Below are 24,964 nucleotides of genomic sequence, written 5' to 3'. Positions count from 1 at the left end.
TACATAGGCATTATAACACAGCACATAGGCGTTGTTACACAGTACATAGGCATTATAACACAGCACATAGACAATGTAACACAGGACATAGGCATTATAACACAGCACATAGGCGTTGTTACACAGTACATAGGCATTATAACACAGGACATAGGCGTTGTTACACAGTACATAGGCATTATAACACAGCACATAGGCGTTGTTACACAGTACATAGGCATTATAACACAGGACATAGGTGTTGTTACACAGTACATAGGCATTATAACACAGCACATAGGCGTTGTTACACAGTACATAGGCATTATAACACAGCACATAGACAATGTAACACAGGACATAGGCATTATAACACAGGACATAGGCGTTGTTACACAGTACATAGGCATTATAACACAGTACATAGGCATTATAACACAGGACATAGGCGTTGTTACACATCCCATTTGAAACTAACACAATTCATCCAAATCATGTGGTGAAACACGATCTACAACGAGACTGTTTGCATGAGACATTGGCATGTTTGGCATTAGGTGTTATTCTCACCAGAGACGTTGTGATGATGCCAACCCAGATCATCTCTGAGAAATAGAATGATGTCCACCTTCAGCTTGACATAGACAACAGTCACCACCACCACCGTTACGACAAAGACCCCCACTATACCCAGCACCAGGAAGTGGAACTGGGGTGGACCTAAAGGGTGACATGAAATACACACACATACACACACACACACACACATACACATACACACACACAAACACACACACACATAAACCTGGTTATATCAAACCGCTGTTACTGTACAGCAGAAAGAGAAACTGGAGAGAAAAAAAAATCACAGAAAATCATCATCATTTCACACAGAAGTGATCATAATATCTTCTTGATTAAATGTCATGGTAACCTAAGAGCAGAATAGATAATATCTTCTTGATTCAATGTCATGGTAACCTAAGAGCAGAATAGATCATAATATATTCTTGATTAAATGTCATGGTAACCTAAGAGCAGAATAGATAATATCTTCTTGATTCAATGTCATGGTAACCTAAGAGCAGAATAGATAATATCTTCCTGATTAAATGTCATGGTAACCTAAGAGCAGAATAGATCATATCTTATTGATTAAATGTCATGGTAACCTAAGAGCCGAAGAGATAATATCTTCTTGATTAAATGTCATGGTAACCTAAGAGCAGAATAGATAATATCTTATTGATTAAATGTCATGGTAACCTAAGAGCAGAAGAGATAATATCTTATTGATTAAATGTCATGGTAACCTAAGAGCAGAAGAGATAATATATTCTTGATTAAATGTCATGGTAACCTAAGAGTGTGGGAGAAATTGGTTATGTGGGAGAGATTATATACATGATTTGGTAACACAAGAGAAAGGTACACATATGGGTTCATTTCCTGTTCTGGTAAAGTGCATTGTCTGTTGTGTGGGGCAGGAAGTGGATGGAGGCCGTGGGGGTATGGGATAGCTGAGAAACACTCCTAGACCAGCTGGACATACCAAAGATCAAAGGGATAGAAAAAGGAGGGGGTCAGCTAAATGACCAACTGATGGATTGCAGGCATCAGTCACATCACAGGGGAGACACAAGTCTGTTTGATCTTAGACAACCATATGAAGAGAAGGTGACCAGGGCAGCTGAACACACTAAAAACTAGAGATAAAGAACACATAAAAAGGGGACACATGGGGTTAATTACAGGGTCTGAAAACAGGCCACAGGAAAGGGGGATGTATATTATCTTTAGGTCAAAGGAAGGGTCTTGTCATCTGCCGAAAGCAGATGTGGGCGTTACTGGGCTGAACAAGCAGGACGCACAGATTGGGATGTAACTGTATTTGCATTGGGGGATGAACTGATGATGTATGCATGGATATAAAAGGAAGAGCGAGAGCTCTGGAAATCCGGCTTATGATACTGCTGTATTAAAAGTCTATATTGATTTTCACAAAGTTCTTGGTTGTGTCATATTTGAACCGATTTGCCACTACAAGAGCAGAAGAGATAATATCTTATTGATTAAATGTCATGGTAACCTAAGAGCAGAAGAGATAATATCTTCTTGATTAAATGTCATGGTAACCTAAGAGCAGAAGAGATAATATCTTCTTGATTAAATGTCATGGTAACCTAAGAGCAGAAGAGATAATATCTTCTTGATTAAATGTCATGGTAACCTAAGAGCAGAAGAGATAATATCTTCTTGATTAAATGTCATGGTAACCTAAGAGCAGAAGAGATAATATCTTCTTGATTAAATGTCATGGTAACCTAAGAGTAGAAGAGATAATATCTTCTTGATTAAATGTCATGGTAACCTAAGAGCAGAAGAGAGGGTTCTGTGAAATGACCAGTAGAGTTTGATAAAGGCAGACTCTGTAATATTTTAGATGATTGGAAAGCTAAGATGTCCCTTTAAGAGGCTGCTTGACTTACTCTTCTGTTGGAAGGTGATGGAGACATTGTCGTTCCCAGATGAAGAATCCAGTTGACAGGTGTATGTGTTCCTCAGCTGCTCCTCTGACACCTGACTGATCACCAGCGATGCCTGGTGATGGTCATTCTCTCTGGAGAAACAGTCAAGTGTGTTATGTTAAGTGATTTTAAATAGTATTTGAACCCAGGTCTGTTCTGTAGTGAGTGTACTCACTGTGAAACGTTATAAAACACTGGTAGGGTCGTCTGGTTCCTCTCCACAAAAGATCTGTTTTCCATCCAGTATAATTGGTCAGATTCAGAGGACCGGACAACCCTGCAGACCACCACCACAGTAGATCCTGGAGAAAACACATAACATTCACTAACACTTTGCTAGCTACCTCTCATAGAGTGCCGTGTATAAAGTCAGACAGCCTCAGCCACTCCCTGTCACCAAAGGAGTACCCCAAGGCTCAATCCTAGGCCCCACGCTCTTTACATCAACAAATATATGATAGCTGGCAACAAATATGATAGCTGGCCATTACTGTCCTATTTCACTGTAGAGCCTCTAGCCCTGCTCAATATCCCTTAACCAACCATGTTGTTCCACCTCCTACATATGCGATGACATCACCTGGTTTAAATGTCTCTAGAGACTATATCTCTCTCATCATTACTCAATGCCTAGGTTTACCTCCAATGTACTCACATCCTACCTTACCTTTGTCTGTACACTATGCCTTGAATCTATGTTATCGTGCCCAGAAACCTGCTCCTTTTCCTCTCTGTTCCGAACGTGCTAGACGGCCAGTTCATATAGCATTTAGCCGTACCTGTTACGTTCCCCAGTTTATGTGTTGTAGTTTGTGTTTGTGCATGTGTTTATTTCAGGAAATGGCTTCCGGAAATCCTTCAAACAGCTGATTGGTCGACTCCAGGGCTAATTGTAGAGCTGACCCCGCCCCCTCGTCAAGACGCAGCTGTCTCCAATTACACATTCCTTCAGAAGCTATAGAAAAAGCCAGTTTTCTGTTCAGGAGAGAGAGCTTTTTGTAGAGAGAATTTCTGAGAGATTTTGCTAGAGATTGATTTTGCTGAGAGTTGGTATATTTTGTGAGTTTGTTGCTCAGATAGAGCTTATTTGATGTTGTTTGTTAGTTTGTTTGAAAATGGTTTAATATTCTGTTTCATTTGTTCCCAGGGGGAGAAGGGGAAGGCACCTTGGGAGTGCTTAGACAAGAGGCCCGCGGGCATACATATACCCGTAGCATATTCGCTGTCTAGGCACACTAGGTAAGACCTGGGCGGACCACCCCATGTATTTTGGTTAGGGCACCAGGAGGTGGTGCTAAATTAGGTAAGTAGTGGGTAGGCAGGTAAGATAGGAGAGGGGGGGCTTTGAGATTTACTTTCTTTGCTTTGGTTCCGTCCAGCCCCTTTTCCCCATATTACCGTGTAAAGGAATAAAGTCCTTGTAAACGGTACCACATTCTGCTTGTTGTCATTTTTTTACTCGCACCTACAGTCCATACCTTTTTCGCTTCACAGAGAGTTTAGTTGTAGCAGGGTGTTGCGTTCCCTCTTCATAGAGGCGTGCGTAACAGTACCCTTATCCTACATTTCCTCTGTTCCTCTGGTGATGTAGAGGTTAATCCAGGACCTGCAGTGCATAGCTCCACTCCCATTCCCCAGGCGCTCTCATTTGTTGACTTCTGTAACCGTAATAACCTTGGTTGCATGCATGTTAACATTAGAAGCCTACTCCCTAAATTTGATTACTCACTGCTTTAGCACACTCTGCCAACCCGGATGTCTTAGTCGTGTCTGAATCCTGGTTTAGGAAAACCATCAAAAACCCTGAAATCTCCATGGCTAACTATAACATTTTCCACCAAGATAGAACTGCCAAAGGGGGCGGTGTTGCAATCTACTGCAAAGATAGCCTGCAGAGTTCTGTATTACTATCCAAGTCTGTACCCAAACAATTCGAGCTTTAACTAAAAATTCACCTTTCCAGAAACAAGTCTCTCACTGTTGCCACTTTCTATAGACCTTCCTCTGCCCCCAGCTGTGCCCTCTATACCATATGTGAATTGATTGCCCCCATCTATCTTCTGAGCTCGTGCTACTAGGTGACCTAAACTGGGACATGCTTAACACCCCGGCCATCCTACAATCCAAGCTTGATGCCCTCTCACACAAATTATCCATGAACCTACCAGGTACAACTCCAAACCCGTAAACACGGGCACCCTCATAGATGTCATCCTAACTAACTCACCCTCTAAATACACCTCTGCTGTTTTCGATCAAGATCTCAGCGATTACTGCCTCATTGCCTGCATCCGTAATGGGTCTGCGACCAAACGACCACCCCTCATCACTGTCAAACGCTCCCTAAAACACTTCTGCGAGTAGGCCTTTCTAATCGACCTGGCCAGGATATCCTGGAATGACATTGACCTCATCCCGTCAGTAGATGATGCCTGGCTATTCTTTAAATGTGCCTTCCTCACCATCTTAAATAAGCATGCCCCATTCAAAAAATGTAGAACTAGGAACAGATATAGCCCTTGGTTCTCTCCAGACCTGACTGCCCTTAACCAACACAAAAACATCCTATGGCGTTCTGCATTAGCATCGAATAGCCCCTGTGATATGCAACTTTTCAGGGAAGTTAGGAACAAATATACACAGGCAGTTAGAAAAGCTAAGGCTAGCTTTTTCAGACAGAAATTTGCATCCTGTAGTACTAACTCAGAAAATTCTGGGACACTGTAAAGTCCATGGAGAATAAGAGCAACTCCTCCCAGCTGCCCACTGCTCTGAGGCTAGGAAACACTGTCACCACCGATATATCCACTATAATTGAGAATTTCAATAACCATTTCTCTATGGCTGGCCATGCTTTCCACCTGGCTACCACTACCCCGGTCAACTACCCGGCACCCTCCACAGCAACCCGCCAAAGCCCCCACCATTTCTTCTTCACCCAAATCCAGATAGCTGATGTTCTGAAAGAGCTACAAAATCTGGACCCCTACAAATCTGCCGGGCTAGACAATCTGGACCCTCTCTTTCTAAAATTATCTGCCGAAATTGTTGCAACCCCTATTACTAGCCTGTTCAACCTCTCTTTTGTATCGTCTGAGATCCCCAAAGATTGGAAAGCTGCCACGGTCATCCCCCTCTTCAAAGGGGGTGACACTGTAGACCCAAACTGCTACAGACTATCTATCCTACCCTGTCTTTCTAAGGTCTTCGAAAGCCAAGTCAACAAACAGATTACCGACCATTTCGAATCCCACCGTACATTCTCCGCTATGCAATCTGGTTTCAGAGCTGGTCATGGGTGCACCTCAGCCACGCTCAAGGTTCTAAACGACATCATAACCGCCATCGATAAGAGACATTACTGTGCAGCCGTATTCATCGACCTGGCCAAGGCTTTCGACTCTGTCAATCACCACATTCTTATTGGCAGACTCGACAGCCTTGGTTTCTCAAATGATTGCCTCGCCTGGTTTACCAACTACTTCTCAGACAGAGTTCAGTGTGTCACCCTTATTGGAATGTATAGGCCACCTTCCACCAAAAGTCTGTTTTTTGATCAGTTTAATAACATGCTTAGGGAATGTGATTTTGGGAAAGAGGTCATCTTAATGGGAGATTTTAACATTATTTATGAAGACAAGTTTTGTAGGAAAACCCTCAAACAGGTCACTAATACCTTTGACCTTACACAGCTAGTTAAAGGGCCAACCAGGGTGACTTGTTGCTCTAAAACACAGATTGATTTGGTGTTCAGTAATAAACCAGAGAGAGTGACTAAATCATTCAATATGGTTACTGGGCTATCTGATCATAATCTGACACTTATAGCCAGAAAGCTGTCTAAGAGCAGGTTTAACCTCTCTACTGTTAGAAAGCCGGATCAACTCAGAATACCTAAGAGTGAATTAAACTATTTTGAAAACGCAATTAAGGGAATAAACTGGAATGATCTCTTGTCCTATACAGACGTGGAAACTGATAGTCAGGTTTTTCTATCCACAATCCAGACGACAATAAATGGTTTCCTAAAGAAAATCAAATCCAAACTTGGCCAAAAGAGCAATCTTCCTTGGCTAAATGGAGAAATCTGGAAATTGATGAAAGAAAGAGATTATGCTCTAAAAATAGCCCTAAGATCCAAATTGGAGCATGACAGACGTAGGTTTACCATGTTGAGAAATAAGGTGATGAAAGGAATCAGACAGGCCAAGGCAAACTTTTTTATTAACATAATTGGTGATGAAGCAAAGGGAAATTCTAAACTGATCTGGGAGAATCTTAAAAAGTTAACAGGGAAAGCCCATAGTAACACTGCAAAAAGACTAGAAATCATGGTGAATAACAATCTAACACAGGATGCAGTCGAAATAGCAATAGCCTTCAATTCCTACTTTATTGACTCTGTCAGGGTACTGACACAGAACCCCTCCACTGGTTTTTTGGGCTCAGTGCTAGTGAATGACGCTCAACCTGTCTTCATCATAAGGGAGGTTTCTGAGTCAAAGGTGAACAAGGTGATTAGCTCACTAAAGAACTCTAAAGTCAAATATGTGTTTGGGCTGGACTCTACCTATCTTAAAAACTACAAAGAGTCACTAATTGGCCCCTTTACTAAGGTCACCAACACATCTATTGGTCTCGGGGTGTTTCCAAGGGTATGGAAGTCGGCCATAATAACGGCCATCTTTAAATCAGGCGACCCTGCTGACGTGCGTAACTACAGGCCCATTAGTATACTACCTCCCATTAGTATACTACCTCCCATTAGTACACTACCTCCCATTAGTACACTACCTCCCATTAGTATACTACCTCCCATTAGTACACTACCTCCCATTAGTATACTACCTCCCATTAGTATACTACCTCCCATTAGTACACTACCTCCCATTAGTACACTACCTCCCATTAGTACACTACCTCCCATTAGTACACTACCTCCCATTAGTATACTACCTCCCATTAGTACACTACCTCCCATTAGTACACTACCTCCCATTAGTATACTACCTCCCATTAGTATACTACCTCCCATTAGTACACTACCTCCCATTAGTATACTACCTCCCATTAGTACACTACCTCCCATTAGTATACTACCTCCCATTAGTATACTACCTCCCATTAGTATACTACCTCCCATTAGTACACTACCTCCCATTAGTACACTACCTCCCATTAGTATACTACCTCCCATTAGTACACTACCTCCCATTAGTATACTACCTCCCATTAGTATACCACCTCCCATTAGTACACTACCTCCCATTAGTACACTACCTCCCATTAGTATACTACCTCCCATTAGTACACTACCTCCCATTAGTATACTACCTCCCATTAGTATACTACCTCCCATTAGTACACTACCTCCCATTAGTACACTACCTCCCATTAGTACACTACCTCCCATTAGTACACTACCTCCCATTAGTACACTACCTCCCATTAGTATACTACCTCCCATTAGTACACTACCTCCCATTAGTACACTACCTCCCATTAGTATACTACCTCCCATTAGTATACTACCTCCCATTAGTACACTACCTCCCATTAGTATACTACCTCCCATTAGTACACTACCTCCCATTAGTATACTACCTCCCATTAGTACACTACCTCCCATTAGTATACTACCTCCCATTAGTACACTACCTCCCATTAGTACACTACCTCCCATTAGTATACTACCTCCCATTAGTATACTACCTCCCATTAGTATACTACCTCCCATTAGTACACTACCTCCCATTAGTATACTACCTCCCATTAGTATACTACCTCCCATTAGTATACTACCTGTGGTGTCAAAGGTTGTTGAAAAGTGTGTAGCAGAACAACTGATTGCCCACCTCAAAAACAGCCACATTACACTCCATGCAGTTTGGCTTCAGAGCGAAACACTCCACAGAAACGGCCAACTGCTTTCTTCTGGAAAATGTGAAGTCAAAGATGGACAAAGGGGGCGTTGTTGGGGCTGTGTTTCTGGACCTAAGGAAGGCTTTTGATACTGTTAACCATGAGATTCTCATCACAAAATTGCCCAAGTTCAACTTTTCCCCCGATGCCTTGAGATGGATGAAATCATACCTTGAAGGCAGAACTCAGTGTGTCAGAGTGAGCAATGAGCTGTCGCCCACTCTTAGCTATGATGTGGGCGTGCCCCAAGGGTCAATACTGGAGCCCCTCCTGTTCAGCCTGTACATTAATTATCTGCCTTCTGTCTGTACTGGGGTCTGAATTTCAAATGTATGCAGATGATACAGTGATATTTATGCATGCAAAGAGCAAACAACAAGCTGCACAGGAACTCACTACTGTAATGGTCCAGGTTACAAATTGGCTCAGTGACTCGTGTTTGCATCTCAATGTGAAAAAAACTGTTTGCATGTTCTTTACAAAGAGGGCAACAGGTGCTACTGAGCCAGATGTCTATGTGTCAGGGGAGAAGCTCCAGGTGGTATCTGATTTTAAGTACCTTGGCATCATACTTGATTCCAACCTCTCTTTTAAAAAGCAGGTGAAAAAGGTCATTCAGATAACCAAATTCAACCTAGCTAATATCCGATTTATACGAAATTGTTTGACTACAGAGGTAGCAAAACTGTACTTCAAATCTATGATACTCCCCCACTTAACATACTGCTTGACTAGTTGGGCCCAAGCTTGCTGTACAACATTAAAACCTATTCAGTCTGTCTGCAAACAGGCTCTCAAAGTGCTTGATAGGAAGCCCAATAGCCCTCATCACTGTTACATCCTCAGAAAGCATGAGCTCCTGAGTTGGGAAAATCTTGTGCAGTACACTGACGCATGTCTTGTATTCAAGATCCTAAATGGCCTGGCTCCCCCTCCACTCAATATTTTTGTTAAACAGAAAACCCAGACATATGGCAGCAGATCCACAAGGTCTGCCATGAGAGGTGACTGTATAGTTCCCTTAAGGAAAAGCACCTTTAGTAAATCCGCTTTCTCTGTGAGAGCTTCCCATGTCTGGAATACACTGCCATCAGACACACATAACTGCACCACCTATCACACTTTCACAAAATGTATGAATACATGGCTAAAGGTCAATCAGATTTGTGATCATAATCCCTAGCTGTGTATTGCCGCATCCATGTTGTCTGTTGTCTGTAGCTTGTGAAGTGTGGAAACACTTTGTTGCTTTTATGAATTTTGTCTTGCTGCTTTTTGTTCTATGTTGCTCTGTCTGTATGCTACGTCTTGCTTGTCCTATGTTGCTCTGTCTGTATGCTATGTCTTGCTTGTCCTATGTTGCTCTGTCTGTATGCTACGTCTTGCTTGTCCTATGTTGCTCTGTCTGTATGCTATGTCTTGCTTGTCCTATGTTGCTCTGTCTGTATGCTATGTCTTGCTTGTCCTATGTTGCTCTGTCTGTATGCTACGTCTTGCTTGTCCTATGTTGCTCTGTCTGTATGCTATGTCTTGCTTGTCCTATGTTGCTCTGCGTGTGCTCACTGATCAATGATTGTCTATATTGTAATTGTTTTTAATAACCTGCCCAGGGACTGCGGTTGAAAATTAGCCGGCTGGCTAAAACTGGCACTTTTACTGAAACGTTGATTAATGTGCACTGTCCCTGTAAAAATCAAATAAACTCAAACTCAAATCGGAGGGCCTGTTGTCCAGACCTCTGGCAGTCTCTATGGGGGTGCCACAGGGTTCCACCCTCGGGCCGACTCTCTTCTCTGTATACATCAATGATGTTGCTCTTGCTGCTGGTGATTCTCTGATACACCTCTACGCAGACGACATCATTCTGTATACTTCTGGCCCCTCTTTGGACACTGTGTTAATTGACCTCCAGATGAGCTTCAATGCCATACAACTCTCCTTCCGTGGCCTCCAACTGCTCTTAAATGCAAGTAAAACTAAATGCATGCTATTCAACCGATCACTGCCCGCACCTGCTCGCCCGTCCAGCATCACTACTCTGGACGGCTCTGACTTAGAATACGTGGACAACTACAAATACCTAGATGTCTGGCTAGACTGTAAACTCTCCTTCCAGACTCACATTAAGCATCTCCAATCCAAAATTAAATCTAGAATCGGCTTCCTATATCGCAACAAAGCATCCTTCACTCATGCTGCCAAACATACCCTCGTAAAACTGACATCCTACCGATGTAAAATAGCCTCCAACACTCTACTCAACAAACTGGATGCAGTCTATCACAGTGCCATCCGTTTTGTCACCAAAGCCCCATACACTACCCACCATTGCGACCTTGGTTGGCCCTAGCTTCATACTCGTCGCCAAACCCACTGGCTACAGGTTATCTACAAGTCTCTGCAAGGTAAAGCCACGCCTTATCTCAGCTCACCATAGCAGCACCCACTCGTAGCACGCGCTCCAGCAGGTATATCTCACTGGTCACCATAGCAGCACCCACTCGTAGCACGCGCTCCAGCAGGTATATCTCACTGGTCACCATAGCAGCACCCACTCGTAGCACGCGCTCCAGGAGGTATATCTCACTGGTCACCATAGCAGCACCCACTCGTAGCACGTGCTCCAGGAGGTATATCTCACTGGTCACCATAGCAGCACCCACTCGTAGCACGCGCTCCAGGAGGTATATCTCACTGGTCACCATAGCAGCACCCACTCGTAGCACGCGCTCCAGCAGGTATATCTCACTGGTCACCATAGCAGCACCCACTCGTAGCACGCGCTCCAGCAGGTATATCGCACTGGTCACCATAGCAGCACCCACTCGTAGCACGCGCTCCAGCAGGTATATCTCACTGGTCACCATAGCAGCACCCACTCGCAGCACGCGCTCCAGCAGGTATATCTCACTGGTCACCATAGCAGCACCCACTCGTAGCACGCGCTCCAGCAGGTATATCTCACTGGTCACCATAGCAGCACCCACTCGTAGCACGCGCTCCAGCAGGTATATCTCACTGGTCACCATAGCAGCACCCACTCGTAGCACGCGCTCCAGGAGGTATATCTCACTGGTCACCATAGCAGCACCCACTCGTAGCACGCGCTCCAGGAGGTATATCTCACTGGTCACCTTAGCAGCACCCACTCGTAGCACGCGCTCCAGCAGGTATATCTCACTGGTCACCATAGCAGCACCCACTCGTAGCACGCGCTCCAGGAGGTATATCTCACTGGTCACCATAGCAGCACCCACTCGTAGCACGCGCTCCAGGAGGTATATCTCACTGGTCACCATAGCAGCACTCACTCGTAGCACGCGCTCCAGGAGGTATATCTCACTGGTCACCATAGCAGCACCCACTCGTAGCACGCGCTCCAGGAGGTATATCTCACTGGTCACCATAGCAGCACCCACAGCACGCGCTCCAGCAGGTATATCTCACTGGTCACCATAGCAGCACCCACTCGTAGCACGCGCTCCAGGAGGTATATCTCACTGGTCACCATAGCAGCACCCACTCGTAGCACGCGCTCCAGCAGGTATATCTCACTGGTCACCATAGCAGCACCCACTCGTAGCACGCGCTCCAGGAGGTATATCTCACTGGTCACCTTAGCAGCACCCACTCGTAGCACGCGCTCCAGCAGGTATATCTCACTGGTCACCATAGCAGCACCCACTCGTAGCACGCGCTCCAGGAGGTATATCTCACTGGTCACCATAGCAGCACCCACTCGTAGCACGCGCTCCAGGAGGTATATCTCACTGGTCACCATAGCAGCACCCACTCGTAGCACGCGCTCCAGGAGGTATATCTCACTGGTCACCATAGCAGCACCCACTCGTAGCACGCGCTCCAGGAGGTATATCTCACTGGTCACCATAGCAGCACCCACTCGTAGCACGCGCTCCAGGAGGTATATCTCACTGGTCAACCCCAAAGCCAATTCCTCCTTTGGTTGTCTTTCCTTCCAGTTCTCTGCTGCCCATGACTGGAACTAATTGCAAAAATCCCTGAAGCTGGAGACTCACATCTCCTTCACTAGCTTTAAGCACCACCTGTCAGAGCAGCTCACAGATCACTGCACCTGTATATAGCCCATCTGTAAACAGCCCATCTATCTACCTACCTCATCCCCATACTGGTATTTATTTATTTGGCTCCTTTGCACCCCAGTATCTCTACTTGCACATTCATCTTCTGCACATCTACCATTCCAGTGTTTAGTTGCTATATTGTTATTACTTCGCCACCATGGCCTATTTATTTCCTTAACTTACCTCATTTACACTCACTGTATATAGACTTTTTGTTTTCTTTTGTTCTACTGTATTATTGACTGTATGTTTTGTTTATTCCATGGGTAACTCTGTGTTGTTGTATGTGTCAAATTGCTAAGCTTTATCTTGGCCAGAATCACAGTTGCTAAATGAGAACTTGTTCTCAACTAGCCTACCTGGTTAAATAAAGGTGTTCTCAACTAGCCTACCTGGTTAAATAAAGGTGTTCTCAACTAGCCTACCTGGTTAAATAAAGGTGTTCTCAACTAGCCTACCTGGTTAAATAAAGGTGTTCTCAACTAGCCTACCTGGTTAAATAAAGGTGTTCTCAACTAGCCTACCTGGTTAAATAAAGGTGTTCTCAACTAGCCTACCTGGTTAAATAAAGGTGTTCTCAACTAGCCTACCTGGTTAAATAAAGGTGTTCTCAACTAGCCTACCTGGTTAAATAAAGGTGTTCTCAACTAGCCTACCTGGTTAAATAAAGGTGTTCTCAACTAGCCTACCTGGTTAAATAAAGGTGTTCTCAACTAGCCTACCTGGTTAAATAAAGGTGTTCTCAACTAGCCTACCTGGTTAAATAAAGGTGTTCTCAACTAGCCTACCTGGTTAAATAAAGGTGTTCTCAACTAGCCTACCTGGCTAAATAAAGGTGTTCTCAACTAGCCTACCTGGTTAAATAAAGGTGTTCTCAACTAGCCTACCTGGTTAAATAAAGGTGTTCTCAACTAGCCTACCTGGTTAAATAAAGGTGTTCTCAACTAGCCTACCTGGTTAAATAAAGGTGTTCTCAACTAGCCTACCTGGTTAAATAAAGGTGTTCTCAACTAGCCTACCTGGTTAAATAAAGGTGTTCTCAACTAGCCTACCTGGTTAAATAAAGGTGTTCTCAACTAGCCTACCTGGTTAAATAAAGGTGTTCTCAACTAGCCTACCTGGTTAAATAAAGGTGTTCTCAACTAGCCTACCTGGTTAAATAAAGGTGTTCTCAACTAGCCTACCTGGTTAAATAAAGGTGAAATAAAATAAATAAATAAATAAAAGATTTGTTTTCGCAAACATCCTTTCTGAATTTAAAAGTAATCCTCGAAGTAATCATCTAGTTTTTCAAAAGTATCTGTAATCTGATTATAAAAACAAACAAAAATGCTGGTAAAGTAATAGATTACAGTTACAATTTTTTGTAATCTCTTCCATGTAATCCATTACTCCCCAACCCTGCACACACATTCACACACGTGACAGTAAAGACACTAATTGACACCCATACAGATAGGTAGAGAGGAACTCACCCATACAGATAGGTAGAGAGGTACTCACCCATATCTACTTCAATAACCTCCCCATCCCAAGGTTCGATGATCTTTGGCATAACCGGGGAACTTCCTGTACAATACAATAATATCACTGTATTCAAAACTCAAATATCACTGTAGTCAAAACTCAAATATCACTGTATTCAAAACTCAAATATCACTGTAAGTCAAAACTCAAATATCACTGTATTCAAAACTCAAATATCACTGTAGTCAAAACTTAAATATCACTGTAGTCAAAACTCAAATATCACTGTATTCAAAACTCAAATATCACTGTAGTCAAAACTTAAATATCACTGTAGTCAAAACTCAAATATCACTGTAGTCAAAACTCAAATGTCACTGTAGCTGAAACAGAAATATCACTGTAGCTGAAATAGAAATATCACTGTAACTGAAACAGAAATATCGCTGAAACAGAAATATCACTGTAACTGAAACAGAAATATCACTGTAGCTGAAACAGAAATATCACTGTAACTGAAACAGAAATATCACTGTAGCTGAAACAGAAATATCACTGTAGCTGAAACAGAAATATCACTGTAACTGAAACAGAAATATCACTGTAACTGAAACAGAAATATCACTGTAGCTGAAACAGAAATATCACTGTAACTGAAACAGAAATATGAATGTAGCTGAAACACAAACATGAATGTAAGGAAACTCTTTCTATAAATAGTTTTGAACAGAATAAAGCATCAATATGGACATAAGTTACAGATCCTTGTTCTTGCATTGTCTTTAGCCTTCCCCTATAACCCAGGTTTAGATCCACCAAACATGAAATACATCTTAATTGACAAATACATTTCAAGGTATCTTTGCACAAGGTCAGAAGCTCCAAAACCATACAGCAGGATTGGGGTCAATTCCATTTCAATTCCAGTCGATTCAGGAAGTACACTGAAATTCTAATTCTCTTCAATTCTTTTCAATTAATAAACATTTCAAATTGGAATTGGATTTACTTTCTGAATTTGACTGAAATGTAAAAATGTATCCCAACCCTGATATCCAGTAATGTCCAGTAACTTCTTACCTTCTTCAACTGTCCGCTCTGTGGTTCTGGACAAGGTAAACACCTGTCCATCATGGAGCTTTGAGTTGTATGTGTAGTATGAAGTGCAGGTATAGTAACCATTGTCACTTTCAGAAGCACTCGTCAGGTATCCATCGCCAAAGTCAGAGTGTAACTCTGTGTCACAGTTCTACAATGCATTAATCAAGACACAGGTAATACACAGGCAATAACAGGTAATACACAGGTAATACACAGGTAATAACAGGTAAGACACAGATAATACACAGGTAATAACAGGTAATAACAGGCAATAACAGGCAATAACAGGCAATAACATGTAATAAACAGGCAATAACAGGTAATAAACAGGCAATAACAGGTAATACACAGGCAATAACAGGCAATAACAGGCAATAACAGGCAATAACAGGTAATAAACAGGCAATAACAGGCAATAACAGGTAATAAACAGGCAATAACAGGTAATAAACAGGCAATAACAGGTAATAACAGGCAATAACAGGTAATAAAGAGGCAATAACAGGTAATACACAGGTAATAAACGGGCAATAACAGGTAATACACAGGTAATAAACAGGCAATAACAGGTAATAAACAGGCAATAAACAGGTAATAAACAGGCAATAACAGGTAATAAACAGGCAATAACAGGTAATAACAGGTAATAACAGGTAATAAACAGGTAATAACAGGTAATAAACAGGCAATAACAGGTAATAAACAGGTAATAACAGGTAATAACAGGCAATAACAGGTAATAACAGGCAATAACAGGTAATAAACAGGCAATAACGGGTAATAAACAGGCAATAACAGGTAATAAACAGGTAATAACAGGTAATAACAGGCAATAACAGGTAATAACAGGCAATAACAGGTAATAAACAGGCAATAACAATAACAGGTAATAAACAGGCAATAACAGGTAATAACATAACAGGTAATAACAGGCAATAACAGGTAATAACAGGCAATAACAGGTAATAAAACAGGCAATAACAGGTAATAACAGGTAATAAACAGGCAATAACAGGTAATAAACAGGCAATAACAGGTAATAAACAGGCAATAAACAGGTAATAAACAGGCAATAACAGGTAATAAACAGGCAATAACAGGTAATAAACAGGCAATAAACAGGCAATAACAGGTAATAAACAGGTAATAAACAGGTAATAAAGGCAATAACAGGTAATAACAGGTAATAACAGGCAATAACAGGCAATAACAGGTAATAAACAGGTAATAACAGGTAATAAACAGGTAATAAACAGGCAATAACAGGCAATAACAGGTAATAAACAGGCAATAACAGGTAATAACAGGCAATAACAGGCAATAACAGGTAATAAACAGGCAATAACAGGTAATAAACAGGTAATAACAGGTAATAAACAGGCAATAACAGGTAATAAACAGGCAATAACAGGCAATAACAGGCAATAACAGGTAATAAACAGGCAATAACAGGTAATAAACAGGCAATAACAGGTAATAAACAGGTAATAACAGGCAATAAATAACAGGTAATAACAGGTAATAAACAGGCAATAACAGGTAATAAACAGGCAATAACAGGCAATAACAGGTAATAACAGGCAATAACAGGCAATAACAGGCAATAACAGGTAATAACAGGTAATAACAGGCAATAACAGGCAATAACAGGTAATAAACAGGTAATAACAGGTAATAAACAGGCAATAACAGGCAATAACAGGTAATAAACAGGTAATAACAGGTAATAAACAGGTAATAACAGGCAATAACAGGTAATAAACAGGCAATAACAGGTAATAACAGGCAATAACAGGCAATAACAGGCAATAACAGGCAATAACAGGCAATAACAGGTAATAACAGGCAATAACAGGTAATAAACAGGCAATAACAGGTAATAAACAGGTAATAAACAGGCAATAACAGGCAATAACAGGTAATAAACAGGTAATAACAGGCAATAACAGGCAATAACAGGTAATAAACAGGCAATAACAGGTAATAAACAGGTAATAACAGGTAATAACAGGTAATAAACAGGCAATAAACAGGTAATAAACAGGCAATAACAGGTAATAAACAGGCAATAACAGGTAATAAACAGGCAATAACAGGCAATAACAGGTAATAAACAGGCAATAAACAGGCAATAAACAGGCAATAACAGGCAATAACAGGCAATAAACAGGCAATAACAGGTAATAAAACAGGCAATAAACAGGCAATAACAGGTAATAAACAGGCAATAACAGGCAATAACAGGCAATAACAGGCAATAACAGGTAATAACAGGTAATAACAGGCAATAACAGGCAATAACAGGTAATAAACAGGCAATAACAGGTAATAAACAGGCAATAACAGGTAATAAACAGGCAATAACAGGTAATAAACAGGCAATAACAGGTAATAAACAGGCAATAACAGGTAATAACAGGCAATAACAGGTAATAACAGGCAATAAGGTAATAAACAGGCAATAACAGGTAATAAACAGGCAATAACAGGTAATAACAGGCAATAACAGGTAATAACAGGCAATAACAGGTAATAACAGGCAATAACAGGTAATAACAGGTAATAAACAGGTAATAACAGGCAATAACAGGTAATACACAGGTAATAAACAGGTAATAAACAGGTAATAACAGGTAATAAACAGGCAATAACAGGTAATAAACAGGCAATAACAGGTAATAAACAGGCAATAACAGGTAATAAACAGGCAATAACAGGTAATAAACAGGCAATAACAGGCAATAACAGGCAATAACAGGTAATAAACAGGCAATAACAGGTAATAAACAGGTAATAAACAGGCAATAACAGGTAATAAACAGGTAATAACAGGTAATAAACAGGTAATAACAGGTAATAAACAGGCAATAACAGGTAATAAACAGGTAATAACAGGTAATAAACAGGCAATAACATGTAATAAACAGGCAATAACAGGTAATAACAGGTAATAACAGGTATTAACAGGTAATAACAGGTAATAAACAGGCAATAACAGGTAATAAACAGACAATAACAGGTAATAACAGGTAATAACAGGTATTAACAGGTAATAACATGTAATAAACAGGCAATAACAGGTAATAAACAGGTAATAACAGGTAATAAACAGGCAATAACAGGTAATAACAGGCAATAACAGGTAATAACAGGTAATAACAGGTATTAACAGGTAATAACAGGTAATAAACAGGCAATAACATGTAATAAACAGGCAATAACAGGCAATAACAGGTAATAAACAGGTAATAACAGGTAATAACAGGTAATAGGCAATAACAGGCAATAACAGTAATAAACAGGCAATAACAGGTAATAAACAGGCAATAACAGGTAATAACAGGTAATAACAGGTAATAAACAGGTAATAACAGGCAATAACAGGTAATAAACAGGCAATAACAGGTAATAAACAGGCAATAAACAGGCAATAACAGGTAATAAACAGGCAATACCAGGTAAAAACAGGCAATAACAGGTAATAAACAGGCAATAACAGGTAATAACAGGTAATAAACAGGCAATAACAGGTAATAAACAGGCAATAACAGGTAATAAACAGGCAATAACAGGCAATAACAGGTAATAAACAGGCAATAACAGGTAATAAACAGGCAATAAATAATAACAGGTAATAAACAGGTAATAACAGGTAATAAACAGGCAATAACAGGTAATAAACAGGCAATAACAGGCAATAACAGGTAATAAACAGGTAATAACAGGTAATAAACAGGCAATAACAGGCAATAACAGGTAATAAACAGGCAATAACAGGTAATAAACAGGCAATAACAGGTAATAACAGGTAATAAACAGGCAATAACAGGTAATACACAGGTAATAACAGGTAATAAACAGGCAATAACAGGTAATAACAGGTAATAACAGGCCAAAACAGGCAATAACAGGTAATAAACAGGCAATAACAGGTAATAAACAGGCAATAACAGGTAATAACAGGCAATACCAGGTAAAAACAGGTAATAAACAGGTAATAACAGGTAATAAACAGGCAATAACAGGCAATAACAGGTAAGAAACAGGCAATAACAGGCAATAACAGGTAATAAACAGGCAATAACAGGTAATAAACAGGTAATAAACAGGCAATAACAGGTAATACACAGGTAATAACAGGTAATAAACAGGCAATAACAGGTAATAAACAGGCAATAACAGGTAATAAACAGGCAATACCAGGTAAAAACAGGCAATAACAGGTAATAAACAGGCAATAACAGGTAATAAACAGGTAATAACAGGTAATAAACAGGCAATAACAGGTAAAAACAGGTAATAACAGGTAATAAACAGGTAATAAACAGGCAATAACAGGCAATAACAGTTAATAACAGGCAATAAACAGGCAATAACAGGCAATAACAGGTAATAACAGGTAATAACAGGTAATAACAGGCAATAAACAGGCAATAACAGGCAATAACAGGCAATAACAGGTAATAACGGGGTAATAAACAGGCATCTCTCCCAGGTAATAAACTTTCTCCCCTTACCCATCTAACAGCCTCCTTTAATTCCAGGTAATAACAGTTAAAGCCCTTTCAATAACATCCTTAATTTAACTCCAGGTTAATAACAGGCAATAACAGCTAACCTCTCCCACATGCCTTGATAAGCTCCTTTCCTGAGGACGGCTCACCTCTCACAATAACCTTTGACTCATTCCTCTCTGCCTCCTTCTTTCCACTCCTCTCCTCTTTTGACCTAACCTTCCCCCTACTCACAAGGCAGGAAAACGCTCGACCTCATCTTTACTAGATGCTGGCAATAACAGGTCCGACCACTACCTTGTACACAGCTCTAATCCAAACAGGCACACTAAACAGGAATAACAGGTCCCAATTCAGGCACTCTCTCCTAAACATCCTATCATCTCTTCCCTCTAATCAAACTTCTCCAACCTATCTCCTGATTCAGCCTCCTCAACAGGTCCTCCCAGGCAATGAAACAGTCCCAATAAACAGGCAATAACAGGCCCTCCCGCTCCGTGGCTCAACTCAACGAGCTCACAGAACAGGTAATAAACAGGTAATAACAGCCTCCCTGCGGACCAGGCATCCTTTCACTCCCAGGTAATTTTAACTCTTCAATCTCTGCTAATAAACAGGCTTTCTACCAGGCTAAATTCCAAGCATCTGGCTCTAACCCTAGGAATAAACAGGCAATCCCTCCAGGAATAAACCCCCTCCTAACAGGCAGATGAACACCATTTTGAAAACAGGCAATAAACAGGCAATAACAGGTTCAATACACAGGCCCTACCCAGTGCTCTGACCTCAATAACAGGTAATTCAGGCAATAAACAGGCAATAACAGGCAATCTCCAGTAATGAAACAGGCAATGACCCTATCCCCTCCTCTCTTCTCCAGAGGTAATACCTCGCTCATCAACTCATCCCAGGCAATCCCTTCCGTCTTAAACAGGCAAGTTGCACCCCTTCTAAAAAACAGGCGATCCCTCCATGTCAACAACACAGGTATCCCTTCTTTCAGGTCCAAAATGAAACAGGTCCTTGGCCAGGTAATAAACAGAATGACCAGGTCCAAAAAACAGGTTTCAATAACAGTCATTCAATAAACAGGCAATAAACAGGCAATAACAGGCTAAAGCTAACAGTTCTCTCCTCTGCTCTCATCAGGCAAGACCAGGTAAAAACAGGAAATCAACAGGTCCAATCTCCAGGCATCTAACAGGCAATAACAGGTAATAAACAGGCGCTCCTACCAGGTGGCGAAACAGGCTCCACACCACGTGCTCTCACCACTGGTGTAAACAGGGCTCTGTTCAGGCCCTCTCCTATTCTCGCTATACACAGTCACTTGGCTCTGTCATAACCTCACATGGTCTCTCCTATCATTGCTATGCAGGTAATAAATCTTCTCCTTTCCCCTTCTGATGACCAGGTAATCGCAACAGGCATAACAGGCAATAAACAGGTAATAACAGGTAATAAACAGGCAATAACAGGCAATACGGATCACCACCTCAAGCTGAACCTCGGCAAGACGGAGCTGCTCTTCCTCCCGGGGAAGGACTGCCCGTCCATGATCAGGCAATAACATGCAATAACTCCATTGTGTCCTAAACAGGCTAAGAACCTTGGCGTGAACAACAGGTCAATAAACAGGCAATAACAGGTAGGTTCATGCTCTAATAAACAGGCAATAACTGCCTAATAAACAGGCAATCCAGGCACTTGTCATCTAACAGGATTACTGCAACTCGCTGTTGGCAGGTAAGCCTGTGCCATTAAACCCCACAACTCATCCAGAACAGCAGTAATAACAGGTGTTCAACCTTCCCAAGTTCAGGCCATAAACAGCTCCTCCGCTCCCTCCACTGGCTTCCAGTTGTAATACAAGACCATGGTGCTTAACGGAGCTGTAATAAACAGGCACCTCAGTACCTCCAGGCTCTGATCAGGCCCTACACCCAAACAAGGGCACTGCGTTCATCCACCTCTGGCCTGCTCGCCTCCCTACCACAGGTAATAACAGTTCCCGTCAGCCCAGTCAAAACTGGCTCTGGCCCCCAATGGTGGAACAAACTCCCTCACACGCCAAGACAGCGGAGTCAATCACCACCTTCCGGAGACACCTGAAACCCCAGGTCTTTAAGGAATACCTAGGATAGGATAAAAGTAATCCCTCTCACCCCCTCCCCTGAAAAGATTTAGATGCACTACTGTTCCACTGGAGGTCATAAGGTGAATGCAGGTAATTTGTAAGTCAGGCAATAAAGGTAATAAACAGGCTGTAAATGACTTAAATGTAATGATGTAAATGTAATAAACAGGCAATAACAGGTAATAAACAGGCAATAACAGGTAATAACAGGCAATAACAGGTAATAACAGGCAATAACAGGCAATAACAGGCAATAACAGGTAATAAACAGGCAATAAACAGGCAATAACAGGCAATAACAGTTAATAACAGGCAATAACAGGTAATAACAGGCAATAAACAGGCAATAACAGGCAATAACAGGTAATAAACAGGCAATAACAGGCAATAACAGGCAATAACAGGTAATAAACAGGCAATAACAGGTAATAAACAGGCAATAACAGGCAATAACAGGTAATACACAGGTAATAAACAGGTAATAACAGGTAATAAACAGGCAATAACAGGCAATAACAGGCAATAACAGGTAATACACAGGTAATAAACAGGTAATAACAGGTAATAAACAGGCAATAACAGGTAATAACAGGTAATAACAGGCAATAACAGGTAATAACAGGTAATAAACAGGCAATAACAGGCAATAAACAGGCAATAACAGGTAATAACAGGTAATAAACAGGCAATAACAGGCAATAACAGGCAATAACAGGTAATAAACAGGCAATAACGGGTAATAAACAGGCAATAACAGGTAATAACAGGCAATAACAGGTAATAACAGGCAATAAATTATAAATAAATGTGATTAATAAACAGGTAATCACCTGGTAATCACCTGGTAATCACCAGGTAATCGCCCGGTAATCACCAGGTAATCACCCGGTAATCACCCGATAATCACCTGGTAATCACCCGGTAATCACCCGACAATCACCTGGTAATCACCTGGTAATCACCTGGTAATCACCTGGTAATCACCTGGTAATAAACAGGTAATACAATGCCAGTGTCTATTGATGCTAATCACAAAACAGAGAGTTGTGAGAGTTTTGCTGCACCATCCATAACTGGTGAACTAAAACGTTGATGCTGGTCCCTATGCTAGCTAGGACACCCACTCAGGTCAGGGGAAAAACATGATATAACAGGGAAATACCCTGTGGCTTTTGGTCTCGTGGAAAAAAAATCAACAGACTATTCAATAGCACCTTGCCAACGGCTAGAGGGAAAACTCACCTCTTCAAGCACATGTAATGACGCATGTATTTAGTTTTAGCCAAAGGCAAGTAAGAAGAACTAGTGGAAACTCAACATCAGTGGATATTTACTACTACTTTGTCATCTGCTGGGGGAGGGGAGGGGGGTAAAGAAAAGAAGAGGTCATACCTTGTACCACGTATAATTATGTTTTGTGAAGTTTTGTGGGACACTGTCTGACGTGCAGGTTAACTTTTCACAGGACTGTCTCAGATAGCAAGAGACTGGATACGCAGTCATATCTGTGTAGCACTGGCCAGAGAACACTGTGATGTTAAACCACGCTGTTCTCAGGGGCTGGCCACTGGCGTTGCTGCAACAGTCCAGAGAGAGAGATATGACCATTAATCAATCAATCAATCACATCATCAACCATTCAATCAGTCAATGAATCAACGCATCAACAGAATGACGCATAAAATACACCAGAGGGAAGGAGAAAACAATTAAAGAACAAAAGTATGATTAATAAAACGGACAATAAAAGGCCAACTAGATTTGTAAGAGACAGACACTTACAGTAGTGAGCAGGAGTAGGACCCCTGTTGGTTGGGAGAGACCCTCAGGATGACGAGGGTGTATTCAGACATCCACACCGCAGGCTCCTGAAGCTCCCCAGGCCCAGAGTGGTTGCTCCATGTCAGGGTCAGGTTCCCCTCCCTGTGCCCTGCCATGGTGGTCCGCAGTGGGCACTGTAGCACTGCCATCTCTCCCTCCCGGACACCAACAGGCTTATGTGAAGATGGATGAGAGTCACATAACGCACAGCCTCCTCTGAACAGCTCTGTGGGAAGAACATCCAAGATAGACCGTCTCAGTGGAGGACGGAGGGCACCTTATTCCCTATATAGTGCACTACTTTTGACCAGGGTCCATGGCACCTTATTCCCTATATAGTGCACTACTTTTGACCAGGGTCCATGGCACCCTATTCCCTATATAGTGCACTACTTTAGATCAGGGCTCCCCGTTGGGCTATGGTCACGAGTAGTGCACTATGTAGGGTAGCCTAAATGTACTGTACAAATATTTTATGTGGTACAAATAAACATTTTACACCAACATTAAAATTGCTATGGGGGTGCTCAATAGTACAACAATTAGCCATGAAAGGTTTGTTGTATGAATGGTCTTTTTGGTTGGTTATCAGCAGTTTCTAGAGCAGGATACTCATCATGTGTTACTTATAATACATGTTGTGACCTGCTCATTGTAACAAACCTTTGGTTGCAGAGAGTACGAGGAACATAAACAGTAGGGTCATCTTCACCATGTTCTTAATTCACACACAGACAAACACAGAGAGTACGAGGAACATAAACAGTAGGGTCATCTTCACCATGTTCTTAATTCACACACAGACAAACACAGAGCGAGAGAGAAAGTCAGTTGGGGAAAAGCTCCCAGATCCGCAAATCTTAAAAAATATATTGAAAAAAATGACAGCAGAGAAACTTAAGCGAACATTTCATGAAAGTTAAATTATAAACAGGTACTACCAGATCAGCATAATTGTATTATGTTATAGAAAGCTGCATGACTATAGATAGAATAAGAATAACCTACAATACAATAACATTCAGTAAAGGAATGAATAACTTACTCAGCTGTGAGTGTGGAGGTCAATTCCAAGATTATAATGTGTATTTTCGCAGACCATTAACAGAAACTGAGGTAATGCTTTCTGTTCTAGGCTACTTCCCTTTAAATTTTAGAATAGCAGTTTCGTTCTCGGTATGAACTGGAATTTCGATTTTAATATATTATATTTCACATGACTCCTCCTATAATCTATAGTGAAATGGACCGAGTGAATAAAGCTCGTGACTCCGTTTAGTGGCCTAGTTGCTTGCTATCTATCCACTGATGAAGACTTAGCCTGCTGACTGGAAGATGTCAAAGTGAAACTTAGTGATTCTAGTGCCATTGCAGGTGCTAATATAAAGACTT

The 24,964-nt window shown here is 41.4% G+C and overlaps 1 protein-coding gene across 4 annotated transcripts in view; it reads right to left on the bottom strand.

Moving 5' to 3' along the window:
• Positions 1 to 24,964, bottom strand: part of LOC135573421 (interleukin-18 receptor 1-like) — a 30,871-nt gene extending 5,907 nt beyond the window's left edge. Inside the window, exons 1-9 of one of the 4 annotated variants that reach the window (XM_065022707.1) lie at positions 24,618 to 24,964; positions 24,236 to 24,359; positions 23,534 to 23,798; positions 23,144 to 23,327; positions 15,080 to 15,248; positions 14,036 to 14,101; positions 2,683 to 2,809; positions 2,469 to 2,599; positions 550 to 699 (exon numbers count right to left, since the gene is read on the bottom strand). In XM_065022707.1, the coding sequence (XP_064878779.1) occupies positions 550 to 699; positions 2,469 to 2,599; positions 2,683 to 2,809; positions 14,036 to 14,101; positions 15,080 to 15,248; positions 23,144 to 23,327; positions 23,534 to 23,798; positions 24,236 to 24,287 (1,144 nt within the window). In that variant the 5' untranslated portion in view covers positions 24,288 to 24,359; positions 24,618 to 24,964. The remainder of the gene's footprint in view (positions 1 to 549; positions 700 to 2,468; positions 2,600 to 2,682; positions 2,810 to 14,035; positions 14,102 to 15,079; positions 15,249 to 23,143; positions 23,328 to 23,533; positions 23,799 to 24,235; positions 24,360 to 24,617) is intronic. The other 3 variants (XM_065022709.1, XM_065022711.1, XM_065022713.1) reach the window with 3 other exon arrangements.

The sequence above is a fragment of the Oncorhynchus nerka genome, linkage group LG2 (assembly GCF_034236695.1).
Source record: "Oncorhynchus nerka isolate Pitt River linkage group LG2, Oner_Uvic_2.0, whole genome shotgun sequence".
Taxonomy (NCBI): domain Eukaryota; kingdom Metazoa; phylum Chordata; class Actinopteri; order Salmoniformes; family Salmonidae; genus Oncorhynchus; species Oncorhynchus nerka.
Note: the sequence above shows the minus strand (reverse complement) of the source record. Positions and strands in the feature narration are given on the sequence as shown.